Below are 18,979 nucleotides of genomic sequence, written 5' to 3' on the forward strand. Positions count from 1 at the left end.
ACACTCCCAATGAGAACTACAAGAAACATCTCCAAACATTGCTTAACAAACAAGCAGCAGCATCGAACACCCTGCCTAAACCCACTGTTCTCCTTCACACTCAGGAGTACCTTCAACCTGTCACAGTAAAAATCTTGCAACATGTTCCCTTTGCAGGTCCACTTGTTAGACAGTACAGATATGCATAGATGCAACACGGTGTTGCACATGGATCCTGTGGAAGAGCACGCAGAAAACAACTTGGACCTCTCACAAGGAGTATTTTCATCTGACCACAACTCCAGAAAGCAGCTGGAACATTCCAGTCTCTGGGAACACCAGTGGCAAGTTTAAGAACCATGGGTGTCTTTCCTTCCCTCATCACAACTTCTCCAAAGCTCCCCACTCATTTGACACTTTTCATCCTTTAAATCCATTAACCCTGCACTTTATGGCACTGAAAAAGAAAAGTTAGTAAATTAATGGATTATGGATGGCTTTTGCATTTAAGCAGCATAAGAAATCCTTCCTCTTTCCCACTCCCTTTTTCTTCCACAGATGACCCCCAGCATATAAGGATTTCATCCCTCTTCCCAAAACTGAATGCAATAGTAACAACACTCTACTACTAAATTAATCTTTTTTCTTCCTGCAGTACACAGGTGGCTCTAGGGAGGGAAAGAATAGAGAAAAGAATACTGCTCCAGAATTACATTCAGAACAAGAAAAACAGTGGTCAGTCCTGCTAACGCATGTGCTTCTGCAATCCAGAGGAGCAGCAAGGAGTGAAGGCAGAAGGGCTGCTCCCACACCTAAGCAGCTGCTACAGGAACAAGTATACCAGCCATTTCCAATGTTACACAAGTGACACTACTCTTCTAGTACTTCCTCACCTAGCAAACAGGGGGATGTTTTGCAGAATACAATAGCAGCTTCCTTTCCCAAAATTTTTGCCCCACATTCAGCAAGTAGTCTCTTTTGCTTAAAGGGAAGAGGAGCTTTCAGGAGCATAGCCCAGAATGGTGCTGGGGACAGAGACAGAATAAAAGAGCAGATCATAGCACACTGAATCACTGTTCCCCTTAAATATTGAATTACTGCCCCGCTTCTTTTAAGTAAACACAGGAAAGTTTTCAGATACCAGCCAGCTGTAAGAAATAACTCATGAAGCAATAAACATGGGTTCAACATTGCCAGTGACCCCAAAGCAACTGTCACTCTAGGGCCCGAATGTGAAAATAGCCTGTCTGGCTACTGCACAGTCAGCAGTACTGGAGAATCTCAAGCTGGAATACATCCAGCAGTTCTGATGACGTAGTTTTGACTTTCCTAGTTGGGTAGGCACTACAGGAATAAGAATATATCCTGCAACATGGGCAACTAATTCCAGCCTGCACTGGAGCCATAGCCTTCACATCGGGAGGATTCCTCTTGCGACCACAATCCACTCATGCTTGCTTCCTTTTTTATTTAAGGACAGACCAGAATCTCCCAGAGAAATCACTTCACTTCTGAACACAACACGAGCAAGACAGCCTACGACTGTGGAGTAGAAGAACGTTTGCTCAGGAATAACTGCAGTTAAGCACTGTTCCTGTGCAGTCACACTTCCAGCATGTGTCCTCTTCAGGACTACCAAGGAGTCTTGCTGAGGATACAGCTGTTAGAGCATACAGACACTCGCAACTCTTTGAAAGAGCACATCAGTCTAATTGCCTCTGTCCCTCCCACCATGTCTAATGGAAGCAAAGCTCTATGGAATTGGAGGGCACAGGCAGAGGTGTAACTCTGTCGAGGCAGCTGTTTGTGACCCACACTCAAAGAGCCACCTTTCTTCTAGACAGCCTCTGAATGGCACCACTGGGACTCTGAATGCTCTTAAGAATGTCACATTTGCTGATCTGCAGAACCTCCCTCTGGTAAAAAGCCACAGCTCTAGATACCAACTTTAAGTGGTTTGTTTTCACAAAGTGCTGGCTACCAATTAGAAAGACTGCAGCTGTATAATACTTAAAATGAACTAGAAAAAGAAGGATCTCTTATGTCTCGAGTCTACAATAGACTTTCCGTAAGTGGCCTGAATTAAATGCAGGTATCCGATGCACACAACTCTTGGAAATTCCTCCCACAAAGTTGGGGAAAGATAATAAAGTGAATCCCATGATATCATCAGCCTGTATGAAGGGCAAGGTGTCGCCAAGTTTCCAGGCAGATAGAGAACTGACTGTTCTTTCTGCCATGACCCAGTCTCCTTGGGTACAAGCATGTATCAGAGGTTTGTTAGAGAGAACAGAGACCCCAATTCTGGAACAAAGAGACAATACAAGAGTTCATTCATAGAAAGAAAAGCCGCAGAGGTCTGCAGTTTATGAAGAGAGGCTATTTTTAGATGACAGGTGAAGCAGAGCATTCTTTCCTGTACACTGTCAACATCAAACCAAGAATTCACACAGGCAAAAGCTTACAGGACAGCAAGTGCACACTCTCTGGGTTTTAGAATGCTTGCACAAGTTGGACAACAGATAGCAAAGCTGTCACTTGAAAGGATATGTGGTACAACTTAGTGCATCCTTACTGCAGACAGATTTAAAGTCACAGGAATAGCAAAGGTGAAAAAAACCCAGAGTATGCAAGGATGCACTGCACTGCCAGAAAACTCACTTCTTATGAAATAAAACATTTCAACCCAGGTGGCTGCCTGAACAGAGCATGTCTTTGCCAAACAGGCTGAAGTCAAGCTAGCATCCTGAGGTGCAGGCCAAAGTGAGTGATGCTGGATGAGGATGCCAAGACAAGCAGCTTGCTGCAGCCAGAGTCTATAACCTTGATTATAAATGTTGGTTGCTACAAGAAGTACTCGTGTGGCCTCAGTGGACACAGCTCCCCAGATAGCTCTTAAAGCTTCACAACACTGGGAAGAGAACTCCGTGCGTGTTAACATGAAAAAGACTGCAGAGCAGATGAATCCAAGGATAATGTGCATACAAAACTTGAAAGTTTCAGCACCGTTTCTTGGGTCAGTCCCTTGAGATCAAGAAATGAGGAAGGGGCTAACAAGGGAAACAGTATCCAGTATCAGTCCTTCCTGTGCCTGAAGGTGGTCCAACCAACAGTGAATTCAGTACCAATCTCTGGTCCAACTGACGTGGAGGAACACACGTATATACATGCTTATCATGCCAGATAACCTCGAAAGGATTAGATGCCTTTATCTGAGTAGTTTGTCTCATAGGCAAAGATCACCTCCCCAAGCCTTACCTGACCCAATTTTGATCAGTCCGTTGTGCTGAATGAAGATAGTGTCGCAGGTCAGGTTACCATGGATGATTGGGGGATCACAGGAGTGGAGGTAGCTAGAGATTCAGAACAGAGCACTGGTCAGGAGACTACAGAGGCTGAGGCCAGGAACCCCTGTCTTCCTCCCTTCCCAGTCTCAAGCAACATCAGAAGAGAACAGGAGGGCAAAGGACATGTGCCGGGGATTTACAATAGCAGGGAGGTAAAATTAAGTGACTGTACATCAGCCTCTAGGCTAGGAGAGAATCATTAAAATTAAGTGATTGTCTCTAACTAACTACCTCCAGAACATGAGGGGAAAAAAGAAAGTTTTCTCTGATCAGTTCCCAAGAAACTCAGGGTATCAAGGTAAAGAAACCATTTCATCCATCCCAGTACTGCTAGGTGGGTACTAAAAGGGTTCCAATTTTATACCAAAAATATCAGAGCCTTATTCTGGCCCTACTCAACAGGCATCAAAAATGCACTCAGTGCTGTACAAACATGATTGGTTATGTTTTCCAACAGGCACAAGCAAAGTTTTTCAGTGCTGGGGTTCCAGGTACTTTTGAGTACCAGGTACTACCTGGTTTTGTGCCTTGCTCTGCTTGGTTTTACATTAGCAGCCAGCACAAATAAGGACTGTCAGCTCCCAAAAGCTTATTAGAACCCCAGCTATTCATCAACAGCTATATTTAGCCAAATGGGGACAGAATTTTCTCTATGGAGTGGGAGTCTTGCTCTAACATCTGGGATATTGTTTTTCCAAGGCTGTTACTAGCTACACACAAACTCTGGCTCAGGTAGAGAAGAGTCTTTAAAACCAAAACAAACAAACAAACCCCCCCCACATTCCATTCAACTGGGTTGGACTAAGATGGCTGCAGAAGATCTGCATCATCAAGAAACATATAGATCCATATACACTTCTAACCATATCACACCACAATTATGAATCCACTTCATGCTACAGGGCTGCAGACTAAGAAAAATTTCCTCACTCCTCTCATATGGAAATTGATTTATTTGAGACTTCTCTGCAACATCGTCTTGGCTGTGGTTAGATCCAGTTGACGCTCTGTAGACCATGACTGGGATAAAAATCAGGCTGGGTGACAAAACGCTCTGCAGGCTCCATTCCACGAACCTTGCTAACGTTTGGCAGCATGTATGTTTACAGCTTTTAATATTCTAGCATAAGAGAGGCTACACTTAAATAGATGGCTAAACCACAAGATCAGTAACTTGCATACCTGAGAGCAGAGAGGATCTGGGTACACCATCGCTTCCAGGCCTACAGATACAGGAGCAAAAAGGACAAAAATCATTCAAGGAAGAGTAACTAATCCTTAGTTCTGTGATTCATAGCCCATTTATATGAAAGGATATATGCTCCATTGTGTGGCATCTTAGTTTTTACCCAGTACAGGTGTGTAGGAAGTAAAAACTTAGAGGATTGGTGCTCTCATGCTCAGTTTAGTTTCTACATATTTGTATGGATCAAGAAACATGTGTTCCCTCCTAACTCCTCATGCACAGATGCCTTCCCTCTTTCCTGTATGCACACATGGAAAGGGATGTGCCTGTCACACCATACATATGAAGCTACAGAACTGCTGGAAACAAAGCAAAAAGCACAGAACAGCTGTCCAAGATAACCTGCAACTAAACCAGTTTACAGTAATAAAAAGGAAACGCAGCCACATGTTATCACCAGGTTGCCTTCTCATCAGGATTCTCTGCTGAAAGAGCTTTCCAGAGGCTGATGGCACTAAGTGAAAATAGGCGGGGGGGAGAAAGGAAGAAAAGTTACCTTTTCATTCATAGTTTTGTGGTTTTTCTTTGTCTTCTTCAGGAACTGTTTCAAGCTCCCTGAAGACATATATTCAGTGATGAAGATCACCTGTAGCGGTAGTATGAGACATTACCCTCTGCTTCACTAATTACCTACAGGACATATAGTGAGAAAACCCAACAGACTGTTCACTTTACTTACCCTGGCCTTATTCTCCTTCACATCAGCCCAGTATTTGTGAAACTTCACAATGTTCAGATGTTCCAGCTGAATTAAGTTGTCAAACACCGCTTTAACTTTTTCCTTAACATCAGAAAGACAAAGACTGTTACATCAGAGACCTCATCAGCCCACATCTATCTTTCTTCTTTGTTATTAGTCCCCTTAAACAACACTGTACACTTCAAGCTCTATACTAAGAACAAACAGCATCTGATTTCATCCTACACTGCATCTCATCAGCTGAGCATGGTTTGATCACCAAGACCAAATCAACACAAGAGCCCGTGGAAATAGCACAACAGTACTCAGTCGCATTTTCTGCACAGGCCAGGCTTAAACTGAATTTGCTACATTCGAGCAGCACAGCACTCCAAATCCAGCCAATAATCCACATGAAAGGACACCAATACCTATAATCCCACCCTCGTGTATGGTATATTTCCCACATTTTCTTGGAAAACACATCAACTTACTTCCTGAAGCTTAAAGTTCTTCCGCTCAGAAAACTGAACCTCATTCCAAACAACTTCCACACCTTCCTCTGTATCCATGGCCAGGTAGGCACTATCGATCCCTGGGACATTGCGCTGATTCACCTGTATGTGAAGGATGAAGACAGATGTGAGTTCTAAGTCAGCAAGACCAGATCATTACCATGCATCCTTCCTTTGATTATTACAAACTTTGCTTATTAACTTTTAATTAAATGAGCATTCCAGAATAGGATTGTGCACATATATTTCAGGAATGGGACATACCCAAACGTGAGTACCTTGTAGGCCATGTAAGCAGCAACCCCTGGGAATATTTGAGGGAAAATTTCTTTTGCAGAAAGGCTGTTTTGTAGTAAAAGCTGCCTTTTGGCAACAATACGTTAGATTTTTATGTTTATGATACCTGTAGTTCATTCAACCACCAAAAAAGCCTCCAACCATACAAAAAGGATACAAAAAAACATTCTGGAGGACACAACTTTCTGGAAGAATTTTCTGACGGTGATGAGACAGAAAACTCAAGAGAGGAAACTAATCCAAGCAGAGAGAAACAAAGGGAAAGGTGCAAGTTGAGAACAGACTTAGGAATGGATTACACAATTCAAACTGCTACAATAATTTATTTAGTTAATAAATGCAAAGTTGACCCAGCACAAGTATATCCACACCTAATATTAAAAATATAGGTGAGCACTAAGAAAGCAACAAGGTAAGGGAGGGGAGGGGGGGACCTGACAAAGCAAGGCTTTAAAGCCTAACACGAGAATGGCTAGGGATGTGGAAGTACTTAATGCTAGAAGACCTGTATAGATATAAGATGAACAACAAGCCCAGCAGCAAAGTTTACCATAATATTGTTTTTCCTCAGATATGTAGCAGCACCCAAAGATGTATATGGGTTTCTTCCTCCAGCATCTACAGCATCTTGCTGTTCTGTAATGCCTTTTACACGCTATTTCACAGGCAAACAGAAGTTACAGTCATGGTTAAAGTCCTACTGCACCAGATAATGTGCAGTGATAAAACTGGATTCCTTTCTCGAAGTACTTAGAGGAGAGAGGACAGAAGGTAGAATTTACCTTTTAATTGTCAATCATCAACCATTAATATTCACCATTCACTCTCAGCTGATCCGATTCTCCCCTTGAGGCACAAGTTAATATAGAGATTTGGTTAGCAAATCCAGACTTATCTTCCACTTATATTACCATTTCAAAGTTTTTGCTACTCATTGTCTCGCCTTCTCTGCCCTCACTAGGGATCCCATCAGCATCCATTTCCTGGAAGCTTCTCACCACACACAAAAAACCCCTTCCCCCTTGGCAGCCATTTCTAACATGATCTAATTTACTTAATTTCAGCTACAGTGCTACAGTGTTATGCTAATGAGAACTGATGCAAATATTCTGCCACCCACAACACTGAAATGAATGAAACACTATACTATAGGAAATAACTACTGATAACACAATACTAACTAATAAGACTAAGAAAGAAAACCATTTCCAATGGACAGTGCTTTTAACTCTAATAGACTAGGTACAGACTGAAAGCATTCAGCTGATCATACTGAACTGCAAAAAAACTAAGGCTTGTATTTATAAAGAAACACTGCTGTAGGTGGTGGATACCAAGAAGAACTTGTAGGTAACACTAACAATCAGCTAAACTTGAGCTCCTAATACAATGCATGATGGCAAGGACTAACACAGTGAGCGGCGCTGGGGTGCTCAGCTGCCGGCTGGGGCTAAACCATGACAATGCCAAGAGGTTTTAACTGAAGAAAAGTTTAAACAGGAAGGCAGGTATGTGTATTGCAGGGACAAAATAAAAGCCATGACTACAGACACCCAGTGCCCATGCATCCCTCTATATTCTCTTCCTTTGTCATACTCATATTCAAAGACTTTCTAGCTTTACTGGATTAATTGAGTCCTCAAATACTGACAATTACCCACAATCTGGCCTGATAATAGAGCCAGTGGATGTGTATTTATCATATCTTCTCTCATTTCTGGGCATGTTTACCAAACATAAATAATTTCCATGACTCACAGGCAATATTCCAGGGCACCAGATATGACTCAAGATACCAAACCCATCTGACATCACTGATGGTAATTCTAAGTTCCAAAGGAGATTCAATTGCTTGGGCAGAAGACTGAAAGGGGAAAAAATCATACAATCATGGAATAGTTTGGGTTTGAAGGGACCTCACAGCCCATCCAGTCCCACCCCCCTGCCATGGGCGGGGACACCCTCCACTAGCCCAGGTTGCCCAAAGCCCCATCCGGCCTGGCCTTGAACACTGCCAGTGAGTCAGGGGCAGCCACAGCTTCTCTGGGCAACCTGTGCCAGGGCCTCACCATCCTCGCAGGTGCTCTTCCTCTCTGACAGATGGACGCCACCAGTCCCCAGCAGACCAGGTTTCTCAAAGTGAGTCCCATGGTCTAAGTAGCCTAACCCCTAGCTGTGGCACCAGTCCTGTAACCATTCGTGGATTCGCCAGATTCAACTGGCCCTTTCAAACCCCTTCCCTTTGCCCAGGAGGATTGATAAAAAAAAAAACTACCTGTGCTCCAGAGTCAGAGATCTGAAAAGGCGACAGCAAATATCTCCTTTGTTCAGGTTGCCAAATCACTGTTCCACATCCCTCTCCGTGCTCAAGTGGAATCCTAAGCCCCCGTGAAAGCATGTTCTAGCACTTGCCCTGTACATTCCCGAGGGTTATTGCCAGCTGTTGCCTCCAAGCAGTTATTGGTGATTGATTGATGGCTGCAAGCTTAACAGGTCACAAATTAGAGCGATGTGGCAGTTAATACTATTGTAAACAAAGGTGGTTGTAGGAATATAAATTTCAACTTCTCCACAAACCTGACTGAGCAAGAGGAAATAAAAATGGCATGTTCAAAATGCTGCCTTCCATGCCTTGCCCTGAAGGGCAAGGAGTGCAACCAGCAACTTACGCAGCCTGGTACACCCAAGCCCTGAATAAGCAACAGAAATACTGTTCTCACCCTGAAAAGTGCTCACAACCTGAGCATCAACATAGGATGAAAATGACGCAGGTTCTCTCCTCACTTTGCCCTAACTTCCCACAAGCTTTGTCAAGTAATTTAAGACTGACTGTTTTAACTTGCTTAATTTTCAGTGGCCTTTTATGATCCACACCAAAGACAACAAGCTGCCCATGAACTATGCTGATGAAATGACAAAAAACTGGCTTAAATAAAATACCGTGTGTTCCCAGAGATAATGTATTACTCTTCAGAGTTTCTTTCCCAAAAAACCCACGCAGACTAGGTAGCTTTTCAACTATGAAGGAAGAAGTTAACTGAACTCAGTTAAGCATGAATTTCTGAAGTATAAGATGAAGGAGTTCCACAAACACAAAAAATTTACAGCAGAAATACTAATGTAGCTCTTTGTCCATATAAACAAGAGGTAAGGAAACTCAAGAAGAATTTCAAGTGAATTTAAGTAATTAAAGGGGAATGAGGGAAAGAGATTTAAATGCTGTTACTTCAAGGTGTAACTTAGCTTTAAGGGAAAAAAGTTTGGAAGATACAGTTCCCTTAGGTTATTCCAATTGCCCAATATATATTTTTTCCATAGCTCTCAAACATCTGGATATCTATCACTGAAAGAACTGGAGAGACATTCTGTAGTTCACATGATCTGTCAATTAAAAAAAAAAAATACAGCCTAAGCCACAAGCGATAACAATGATTTATAATCAAGAAAAAAACAAATGTATAAAAATTGGGAAAAAACCCACAATAATTAGAATATCAGTACAGAATGAAACTGGACATTGAAGAAAAGAGATCAGGAATGGCAGCACATTAGGCCAGATGCTTACAAAAAGCCCTGTATCTGGTTAAAAGTAGCACAAATATGTTAAAAAGTTACTCTGGACACTTGTTTAGGCCAGAGAAAAAGATCAAAGCTCTGCTCAATGGGCTTGGCAAAAGCTTGAGAACAGAAACAATATACCTACAGAAGACAGTAGCTGGATCACAGAAGAACATTACTTTTCATTGAACTGTGATGAAACAAGAAGTAGCGTATTTACCATCAGAAAGAGGAAACAAAAGCAGCTGTGTCAGAGATTTGAAACTGGAGTGTAACAAAATCAAAGCATACAAGATCCACTGCAGACAAAGGAAGAAAAAAACCACCACAACAAAACCCAACAAAACAAAGAAGCGAGCCTATTTCATTTTTTAATTAAACTCTCAGCACTGGCCTTTGCAATTATATTCATGGTAGTAAAATGCTTGGAAGGTGTTAATTCAAAAAGAACATTAAAATAACTAGTGTAATATAACAATGTCAAGGAAAGAAAGACACAAACCAATTCATACAGCAATCAAAAGTACAAGGAGAAGAAAATCTGACCATCACCAATGCAACAGTTGGTTCTTCCAGACAGCTACATGCTGAAACAAGTAATAAGATAAAATACACTAGCAATAAGCTTGTCTATGTAACCAAGCGAACAAATCTTGACCAGTTAAATACAGAATTAAAAGTCTTCCAGGAGTCAGAGCTTGCCCTCACTTGTAATTTCACATACAATAGATCAGGAGATGCAGTCTTGAGAAACCAGACATACTTTTTAAGCAGACGCAGTAAGCGTCCCTACCAACCTCCCAGAGATTCCTGATCTGTGCTGGCCCACACATCTGCACCACAAAGGGCAGAGTACAGCTCAGAGCCAGGATGCAGTCCAAGGAGCCTGGTTCCATTCTGTCAGCAAACACAGCAACTCTTCCGTAGCACAGCAGCAAGTTTTGAATCATACCGCCATCGCGCAGACCATAGCCCAGTGGCTGATCCAGCCTCTCCAAAAGCATTTTGACAGTTCTGGCTAAACAACATACTGAGGGACAGGCTTCACTAAAAATTCACATCAGATAACTCTCCAGTCAGGAGACTGGCAACTTTAAAAAAAAAAAGTATTACAAGAGTCAAGTTGCTTTGAACAGAAAAAGCACTGCTCTTGATATCCCACAGGGAGACATGCATCATTCCCATCTATTTAATGGATAACAGAAACAAATATGTAAGTGGACATGCTGTGTAAAGGAATCTCCTTGGTAGAACACCATGGGCCAAAGTCCTGGAGGGAAGAGGGGCCCAAGACAATCGGCTAATATTCAAGGGTCACCTCCTCCAAGCTCAGGAGCAATGTACGCCAACAAAGAAGTCAGGCAAAAACGCCCAGAGGCCTGCATGGATGAACAAGGAGCTCCTGGGCAAACTCAACCACAAAAAGAAAGCCTACAGAGGGTGGAAGCAAGGACAGGTAGCCTGGGAGGAGTACAGAGAAACCATCCAAGCAGCCAGGGATCAGGTTAGGAAACCCCTAGCCCTCCCTTTGAGAAGTCTGGCAAAGTTCCCCCTGACTGGGAAAGGGGCAACATAACCCCCATTTTTAAGAAGGGAAAAAAGGAAGACTTGGGGAACTACAGGCCAGTCAGTCTCACCTCCGTACCTGGCAAGATTATGGAGCAGACCCTCCTGGAGACTATGCTCAGGCACATGGAAAATAAGGAGGTGATTGGTGACAGCCAACACTGCTTCACTAAGGGCAAATCGTGCCTGACAAATCTGATGGCCCTCTATGATGGGGTTACAGCGTCAGTGGATAAGGGAAGGGCAACTGATGTCATCTACCTGGACTTGTGCAAGGCATTTGACACTGTCCCACATGACATCCTTGTCTCTAAGTTGGAGAGACATGGATTTGATCAATGGACTACTCGATGGATAAGGAATTGCCTGGATGGTCGCACTCAAAGAGTCATTGTCAATGGTTCAATGTCCAGGTGGAGAACAGTGACGAGTGGCGTCCCTCAGGGGTCGGTACTGGGACCGGCACTGTTTAACATCTTTGTCGGCGACATGGACAGCGGGATCGAGTGCACCCTCAGCAAGTTTGCCAACGACACCAAGCTGTGTGGTGTGGTTGACACGCTGCAGGGAAGGGATGCCATCCAGAGGGACCTTGACAGGCTGGAGAGGTGGGCCCATGTGAACTGCATGAAGTTCAACAAGGCCAAGTGCAAGGTCCTACACATGGGTCGGCACAATCCCAAGCACAACTACAGGCTGGGTGGAGAATGGATTGAAAGCAGCCCTGAGGAGAAGGACTTGGGGGCATGACATGAGCCGGCAGTGTGCGCTTGCAGCCCAGAAAGCCAACTGTGTCCTGGGCTGCATCAAAAGAGGTGTGACCAGCAGGTCGAGGGAGGTGATCCTGCCCCTCTACTCCGCTCTTGTGAGACCCCACCTGGAGTACTGCATCCAGTTCTGGGGGCCCCAGTACAGGAGAGACATGGAGCTGTTGGAGCGAGTCCAGAGGAGGGCCACGAAGCTGATCGGAGGGATGGAGCACCTCTTCTATGAGGACAGGCTAAGAGAGTTGGGATTGTTCAGCCTGGAGAAAAGAAGGCTCTGGGGAGATCTAACTGCAGCTTTCCAGTACCTGAAGGGGCCTACAGGAAAGATGGTGAGGGACTGTTTATCAGGGAGTGTAGTGACAGGACAAGGGGGAATGGGTTTAAGCTGAAGGAGGGTCGATTTAGATTAGACGTTAGAAAGAAATTCTTTACTGTTAGAGTGGTGAGGCACTGGAACAGGTTGCCCAGAGAGGCTGTGGAGGCCCCATCCCTGGAAGTGTTCAAGACCAGGTTGGATGAGGCTTTGGGCAACCTGGGCTAGTGGAGGGTGTCCCTGCCCATGGCAGGGGTGCTGAAACTAGATGATCTTTGAGGTCTCTTCCAACCCAAACCATTCTGTGAATACAGGACTTGTAATAGGATGTTGGAGACGGGCAATTTTGGGATTGAACAAGAGTATTTGGGTACAATATTCATGAGATGTCTGAGGGAAGGGCCAAAAGTGTGGAAAAAGAAGGATTAAGACAAGTTGCTAGCCAAGTCCCATGCTTGATCACCATCACCTGTAGCGTGTTTTTGTTAAATTATTTTTCAAACTATTTTCTGCACAAGTGTGCTCCTTACTCTCTCTGTATGTGCACACACAAGCACACAGATCTGCTAGCAAACTTCAAGCCAGAAAGTTAGGACAAGAGGTCTTGGGGACAGATTTTGCAGAGACAGAGGGCCAGGAGATAGATACTAGAGATACCCATGAAATGGGATTTTCCATGAGCACTGACCCTTAGAAACAGGATACAGCTATTCACGTCACCCGTGTTAACATGGGATGCTTGGAAAAACACCGTGCTCCCATTTGTGCTAACCTATTTCTGGCTGGCCATGTTTGATAGTGTCTTTGTCTATCAGGATTTGCTGTGCAGCCTCACCGCAGGCAGGACCTGGAGTCGGAGACAATGAGCAGCCTCTCTCCTCCACCGGCCCAGCAGTAAGTTTCTTCCCAAGTGTAAGCCTGGCTGTAACATCTAACCCCCACCAAATGGGCAGCAGCAACTACAAAACTGCAATCTGGGCTTCCCAATGCAGGTCTAAAAGAGACAGAGGTCTGACAAGGGGAAGGCTTTGGTGCTGCTAGTAACCTACATGGACCGTGTCATTTTTAGAACAGCTCTGTAAAGAATGCAGAGCCTATCCCTCGGTCACAGGCAGCTGGAGCGTAACTAGCACCTCTAACCACCCGGGAAAGCTAGAAAAGCAGCTGACAGCTGCCCTGGCTGCGCCTGCTCCCCCACTGAGACAGCCTAAAGGCTGAGAAGTGGTGCTGGCTGGGGCAGCACCAAGCAAGCTGCCAGCTGTCTGTTACAGTCAATAAGCAAGAACATAATGGGTTCGTAGACAACAGGCCCAAGACAAAGGCTCAATTCCCTCTAGTGTCCCTCATCTCATTCAAGCACATCTCCAGGGTTCGTTCCTTCCAAGAAGCCCCCATATGAGCCAATAAAAATGTTTAAAAGGCTGCATATACTCCCTCTTTTGACTGTCTTCCCAATGGTCAAGTAAAACCTTAAAAACTACAGCATGGCATTAGTTTCCTCCACCAGCTGGAAAAAAGGAAGAGGTCCATCACTAAAGCCCGTCAAAAAGCTGGCAGCCTTCTGAGCACTAGTTTGCTTTGAGAATCTCTGCAACTCAACTCTCCAGCAGCAGAATCCAAAGCTCAAAGCATCTCAAATGCCACCTTTCCAAGGAACAATGCCTCGCTTTCCCACATACAGAAATTCCAATGTGTGATAGGAAAAGAAAGACTGGTGCTTATCTTTTACTAACTCAGCAAGTTTCCTTCCAGTCACAACAGTGGCTAAGAAATCAGACTCAAGCATCACACAATCCAAACACCCAGTCTATTGGCATTTTCTCTCCAAGAATCCTGCCTCCTTGAAGAAATAGAAATCCAGAGGTACGAGTCATCGACCAGCTCCAGATGAAAAATGATTCAAGAAACCAGGACTCCCACTAAGAGTGAAAAGACAACAAAGAGGTAAAATAAAGATGCAGTAGAGCCAGCTAGCATGGATCAGGAGTGTCTGTTAGCCCAAGCACTAAAATTCAGCTTAAATGTCCAGCCACTTAGTCAAGGGCCCCCCGAACAGCTGGGAACCACCTATCCAAATGACAGCAAAGTCTTTCATAAGAAAAAGAGAAGCAAACTAATGGCAGCGGTGCTGCCTATATTAATTTTCTGAACTTCCAGCAACGGTATACAATGAAGAACAGCAAGACTGAACACTGAACTCTGATATACCCACAGGCACAGGGTGTACTGCCTCAAATACTGCTCCTCAAGTTCTGCACCTGACCTGATACCGAGGTCCACACAGAGCTTCTTCATCCTAACTTAGTGTGCACGCCACAGTAAAGGAAGCTATGAAGGACTGCACCTTTCATCTACTTTACCTGACAGTGGAAAACACCAGAGATAGGAAAACAGGAATTAATCAACACAGCAGCCACTGTATGCACAAACTTATATAGAAGAGATTTGTCTCCAGGGATGAGACAAAAATGAACCTCTCTATCTCAGCAGCCACTGAAGTGGGGGCATAGTGTGGTAAGTGCTCCAGCAGCTGAGCCGGCAAAAAAAGTTAGTAGTATGTCAAGCATGGGACAACAATGAGACAACCACAAGGTCATTTCTTTCTTAAGGGAGGTCATTGAATGGCTAGCAAGAACTCAAACATCACCTTCCAGCCACTCCCAGGCAGGTCAAGGGAGAGGATTCCACCCCTCTACTCCACTCTGGTGAGACCCCCCTGCAGTGCTGCGTCCAGCTCGGGGGTCCCCAGCACAAGAAGGACATGGAGCTGTTGGAGCCAGGCCAGAGGAGGCCACGGAGATGCTGCGAGGGCTGGAGCACCTCTGCTCTGGAGACCTCAGGCTGAGAGAGGTGGGCTCGTTCAGCCTGGAGAAGAGAAGGCTGCGGGGAGACCTTGGAGCCCCTTCCAGTCCCTGCAGGGGCTCCAGGAAAGCTGGAGAGGGACTGGTGACAAGGCATGTAGTGATAGGATGAGTGGTAATGGTTTTAAACTGAAAGAGGGTAGATTTAGATGAAATTCTTCCCTGCGAGGGTGGTGAGGCCCTGGCACAAGTTGCCCAGAGAAGCTGTGGCTGCCCCTGACTCACTGGCAGTGTTCAAGGCCAGGCCGGATGGGGCTTTGGGCAGCCTGGGCTAGTGGAGGGTGTCCCTGCCCATAGCAGGGGGTTGGAACTGGATGGTCTTTAAGGTCCCTTCCCACCCAAACTATTCTATCATTGAATGATTCTAGAATCTGCAGGAAAGAAGCACAAACCCTTCTCATGCCATCTGCAGAGGACTGAGCGAGTCAGCACTTGAGCAAGTTTCCAGTCAAGGGATTGAATGAAAACAGGACTGCAAGAACGGTGCAAGGTTCTCCCACTAATCTTGAGTGGCCTGACATAACCTCAGGGAAAGGGCAAAGGTATCTGAGCAGAGACCAGTACCCTTTCTCTCATTATCTCTCTTTTCTCCTGTAAGTGCCAGGATTCACATCCTTGCAAAGCCTTCCGTATCAGGGAACGAAGCAGCATATGGCAAGAGCTGTGCCACAACCGACTACACATAACAAGGAGCCTGCAGAGGAAGCCCAGCACACTCAAGTCTACTCAGTCCTTTTCTCTCTCTTAACCATGACAGACATGCTCATACATATACCTAAAGGGGAACCTGCATTGTTCCCACATCCACAATACAATACAGATTCATTCAGTAGCTCTAAATGGATTATTTACTAAGCATGTTACAAAGATGACAATGAAGTATTTATAATAAAGCCTTGGCTTGTGCAATCACAATGTTTTCCTATCCAGAAAAGATACAGAAAGAAATCCAGCCAATAGATCACTATTAAACACACGATAAACTATAGGACCAAGACTGTGGATGGTTAAGTCTCTCCCACTAACATAAGCTTGTCAAGCTCAACACAGTACTACTGGGCTGAAAATTAAAAAGATTCCACTGCAGCAGAGCACGAGTCTTCCTACAATTATGTTTGGGCCACTTTTCTGTTGTTCAATCTGTGTAGGTCTCAGGGATAGTAGGCACTGAGTCCAAGCTCTCGGTTTCAGGTTTAATACCAGCCAGAGGCAGGAATCTAAAAATGAACTGCAAGTGTGTCACTGCAATCCATCTCTATTAAGAAGTTTCTATTCCTAGGAGGCATAGCAGATAATTCTGAAGATACTTGGACAACCTAAAAAAAATAAATTATGTATGCATGCTGACTGAAAGAAGAAAATAGAGTGGGAACATCAGAAAACGAGGTTTTTGTCAGAGAGAAAAGCCAAAAGGGACCAAAGCAAGCAGAAGCTTGGAGAACCTGTTAGCCTCTGTCTCTCCCTCCTGCAATTCCCCTAAACTCAAGCTGTGGGTCATTTTTCTATGCCTCTCTGCCACAAGATGAGATTCCCCTGTTAAAAGTTTATCTTCAGCTCCTTGCGGAGGCTAAAGCTTCAGCTTCGTGTATGTCAGGAGAGCAACCAGGGGCATGGTTACAATTGTAGAGAGGGATTCAGCTCAGGTAGGAAAGCAATACAGTTTGCAACGCACCAGGAGACCCACACTTGTGATGTATACATAGCAGCAGCATGAGAAAGCAGATTGTCACAGTCCTGCAGCACTTAAGGACAGCAGAGACGTGCCCAAAAATGCCCACATTGGTTATACAGTGCAGGAAAGAGCAGAGTGATACTAAGTCTTCTCTTCTACAAGTTGTTCAACCAACAGAAAATAAGTATCCTATGAGACAAGCCACATTTACCCTCCACCCTACCCCTCCCTGCCACCTCACCCTGGCAGGAACTTCACCCTTAAGGTATATCAAAGCACGTGCTAGTCATTAAATGTTACACAAAGAATCAAACTTCGGGGAAGATAAGTGTTCTCTGCCTAGTTAAAATAGGTTCTTAATTTAAAATTTCACAGTAGTATTTAATTTTAAAAGACTACTCTGAACTTTCAGAGCAATTACACTCTGCACTACCGAAGTTCCTCATCTCTGGGAAAAATTACAATCAATGAACTCAACCACCTCTCCAGGAACCCTGTTCCAGGGTCTAACCACCCTCTCAGTAAAGAAATGTTTCCTCGTGTCCAGGCTGAACCTCCCCTGATGCAGCTTTGAGCCGTTCCCAGGCTTCCTGTCCTTGGATCCCAGGGAGAAGAGATCAGCACCTTCCCTCTCCACGTCCCCTCCTCAGGAAGCTGCAGAGAGCGATGAGGTCGCCCCTCAGCCTCCTTCTCTCCAAACTAGACAAACCCCGAGTGCTCAGCCGCTCCTCGCAGGACATGCCTTCCAGACCCTCGCCAGCTTGGTTGCCGTCCTCTGGACACGTTCGAGGACCTTCGCATCTTCTCAAACAGTGGGGCCCAGCCCAGCACACAGCACTCCAGCTGAGGCCGACCAACGCTGGCTACGGCGGGACAATCCCCTCTCTGGACCGGCTGGTCCTGCTGTGTTTGATGCCCCCCAGGATGCGGTTTGCCCTCTGGGCTGCCAGGGCACGCTGCGGGCTCCTGTGGAGCCTGCTGCCGACCAGCACCCCAGCTCCCTTCCTGCAGGGCTGCTCTCCAGCCACTCCTCTCCCAGTTTAGGCTTGTGCCTGGTGTTATTTCCCCCTTGTGAACCAATATATTTTAAGTTACATTAGTCAATACGGTTAAGCCTAGGCTGCTGTAGCTAGAATATGACGAAGTAATTCACGATCCTGGTAACTCAACTGCACTAACAGCTGAAACTGACGTGTGCCAGCGCACCAAGACTGCGTGTGCTGACTTGCTAACTTACTCTGGACACAAATCAAGCACGCTAAGCCCGATGAGCTAGCGAACGCCCTGTGTACCGAGAACCTGGGCATCGGCTAGGGCTGCTGAGCTCCCACGTGACTCGGATCTCTGCAGCGGAACAAAGACGGAACGAGCAAGGGGGGATGTGGGCGCAGCCCCGCACGGAGGAGGGACCGCTCCGCCTGCTCCCGCTGGACTGCTCCGCCAGGGCAGGCCCCTTCGGCACAGGCCCTTTCCCCGGGCCGGGACTCGAACACTGACGGAGCCGCCGCCTGCGCGAGGGCGTCGCTGGGCGTGGCCAGGCCGGCGAGCGGCCTATGGGAGCTGGCGCTGGTGATGTAACGCATCTCGCTCCCTGTCATTGGCTGGAGGAGCCGTCCTTCGGAGAGCCGCCCCGCCGGCGGCGCCGCAGCCGGTGCCCGTCCCGCGGCCTGTCCCAGCCCGGCAGGGCCGGCGGCGGAGCGCGCTCTGCGCTGGGGTGCGCGGCAGGGCCGGGCACGGCTTCCCCCGGGCCGAGAAACGCTTCTGAGCGCCTGGGAGAAGGCAGCAGGGAAGCAGCGGGACTGGCACGGCCGCTGCGGGCCGTTCAGCCGCCCCACGACCATTTTGTACCCAGAACCTGCCGCGGAGGCGCTGGTGAGAGCGCTCAGGAATCGGTGCGGCTCGCTCCGCGGAAACCTGCTAATTTACAGCGAATGAGCGCTTACGCCCTTCCTGTTCACAGCGACAGCCTGCTCCCTCGGATTCACTGGGCCTCTCTCCACACAGCCGCCGCGTGACGTCACCCCTCTTCTAGGGAGCCAAAGAGTCTACAGCTATTAAAAACAGTATTTTTTTTTTTTAAAGTGAGGTTAATACATTTCCAAATGCATATCCAAGTACGCAACTCAAAGCAAGCAGTAAAGAATGTAACCTCCAGCGAACACCAGACTAAACGTACCAC

At 45.9% G+C, this 18,979-nt stretch overlaps 1 protein-coding gene across 1 annotated transcript in view; it reads right to left on the reverse strand.

Annotated features, from left to right (window-relative positions):
• The window catches only part of NRBP1 (nuclear receptor binding protein 1), a 43,478-nt gene that overhangs the window by 21,651 nt on the left and 2,848 nt on the right, over positions 1-18,979 (reverse strand). The window contains exons 3-7 of the mRNA XM_075750144.1: positions 5,746-5,868; positions 5,252-5,353; positions 5,069-5,158; positions 4,509-4,549; positions 3,238-3,332 (exon numbers count right to left, since the gene is read on the reverse strand). Of these exons, the coding sequence (XP_075606259.1) occupies positions 3,238-3,332; positions 4,509-4,549; positions 5,069-5,158; positions 5,252-5,353; positions 5,746-5,868 (451 nt within the window). The remainder of the gene's footprint in view (positions 1-3,237; positions 3,333-4,508; positions 4,550-5,068; positions 5,159-5,251; positions 5,354-5,745; positions 5,869-18,979) is intronic.

Source organism: Balearica regulorum, chromosome 3 (genome assembly GCF_011004875.1).
Source record: "Balearica regulorum gibbericeps isolate bBalReg1 chromosome 3, bBalReg1.pri, whole genome shotgun sequence".
In the NCBI taxonomy this organism is placed as follows: Eukaryota; Metazoa; Chordata; class Aves; order Gruiformes; family Gruidae; genus Balearica; species Balearica regulorum.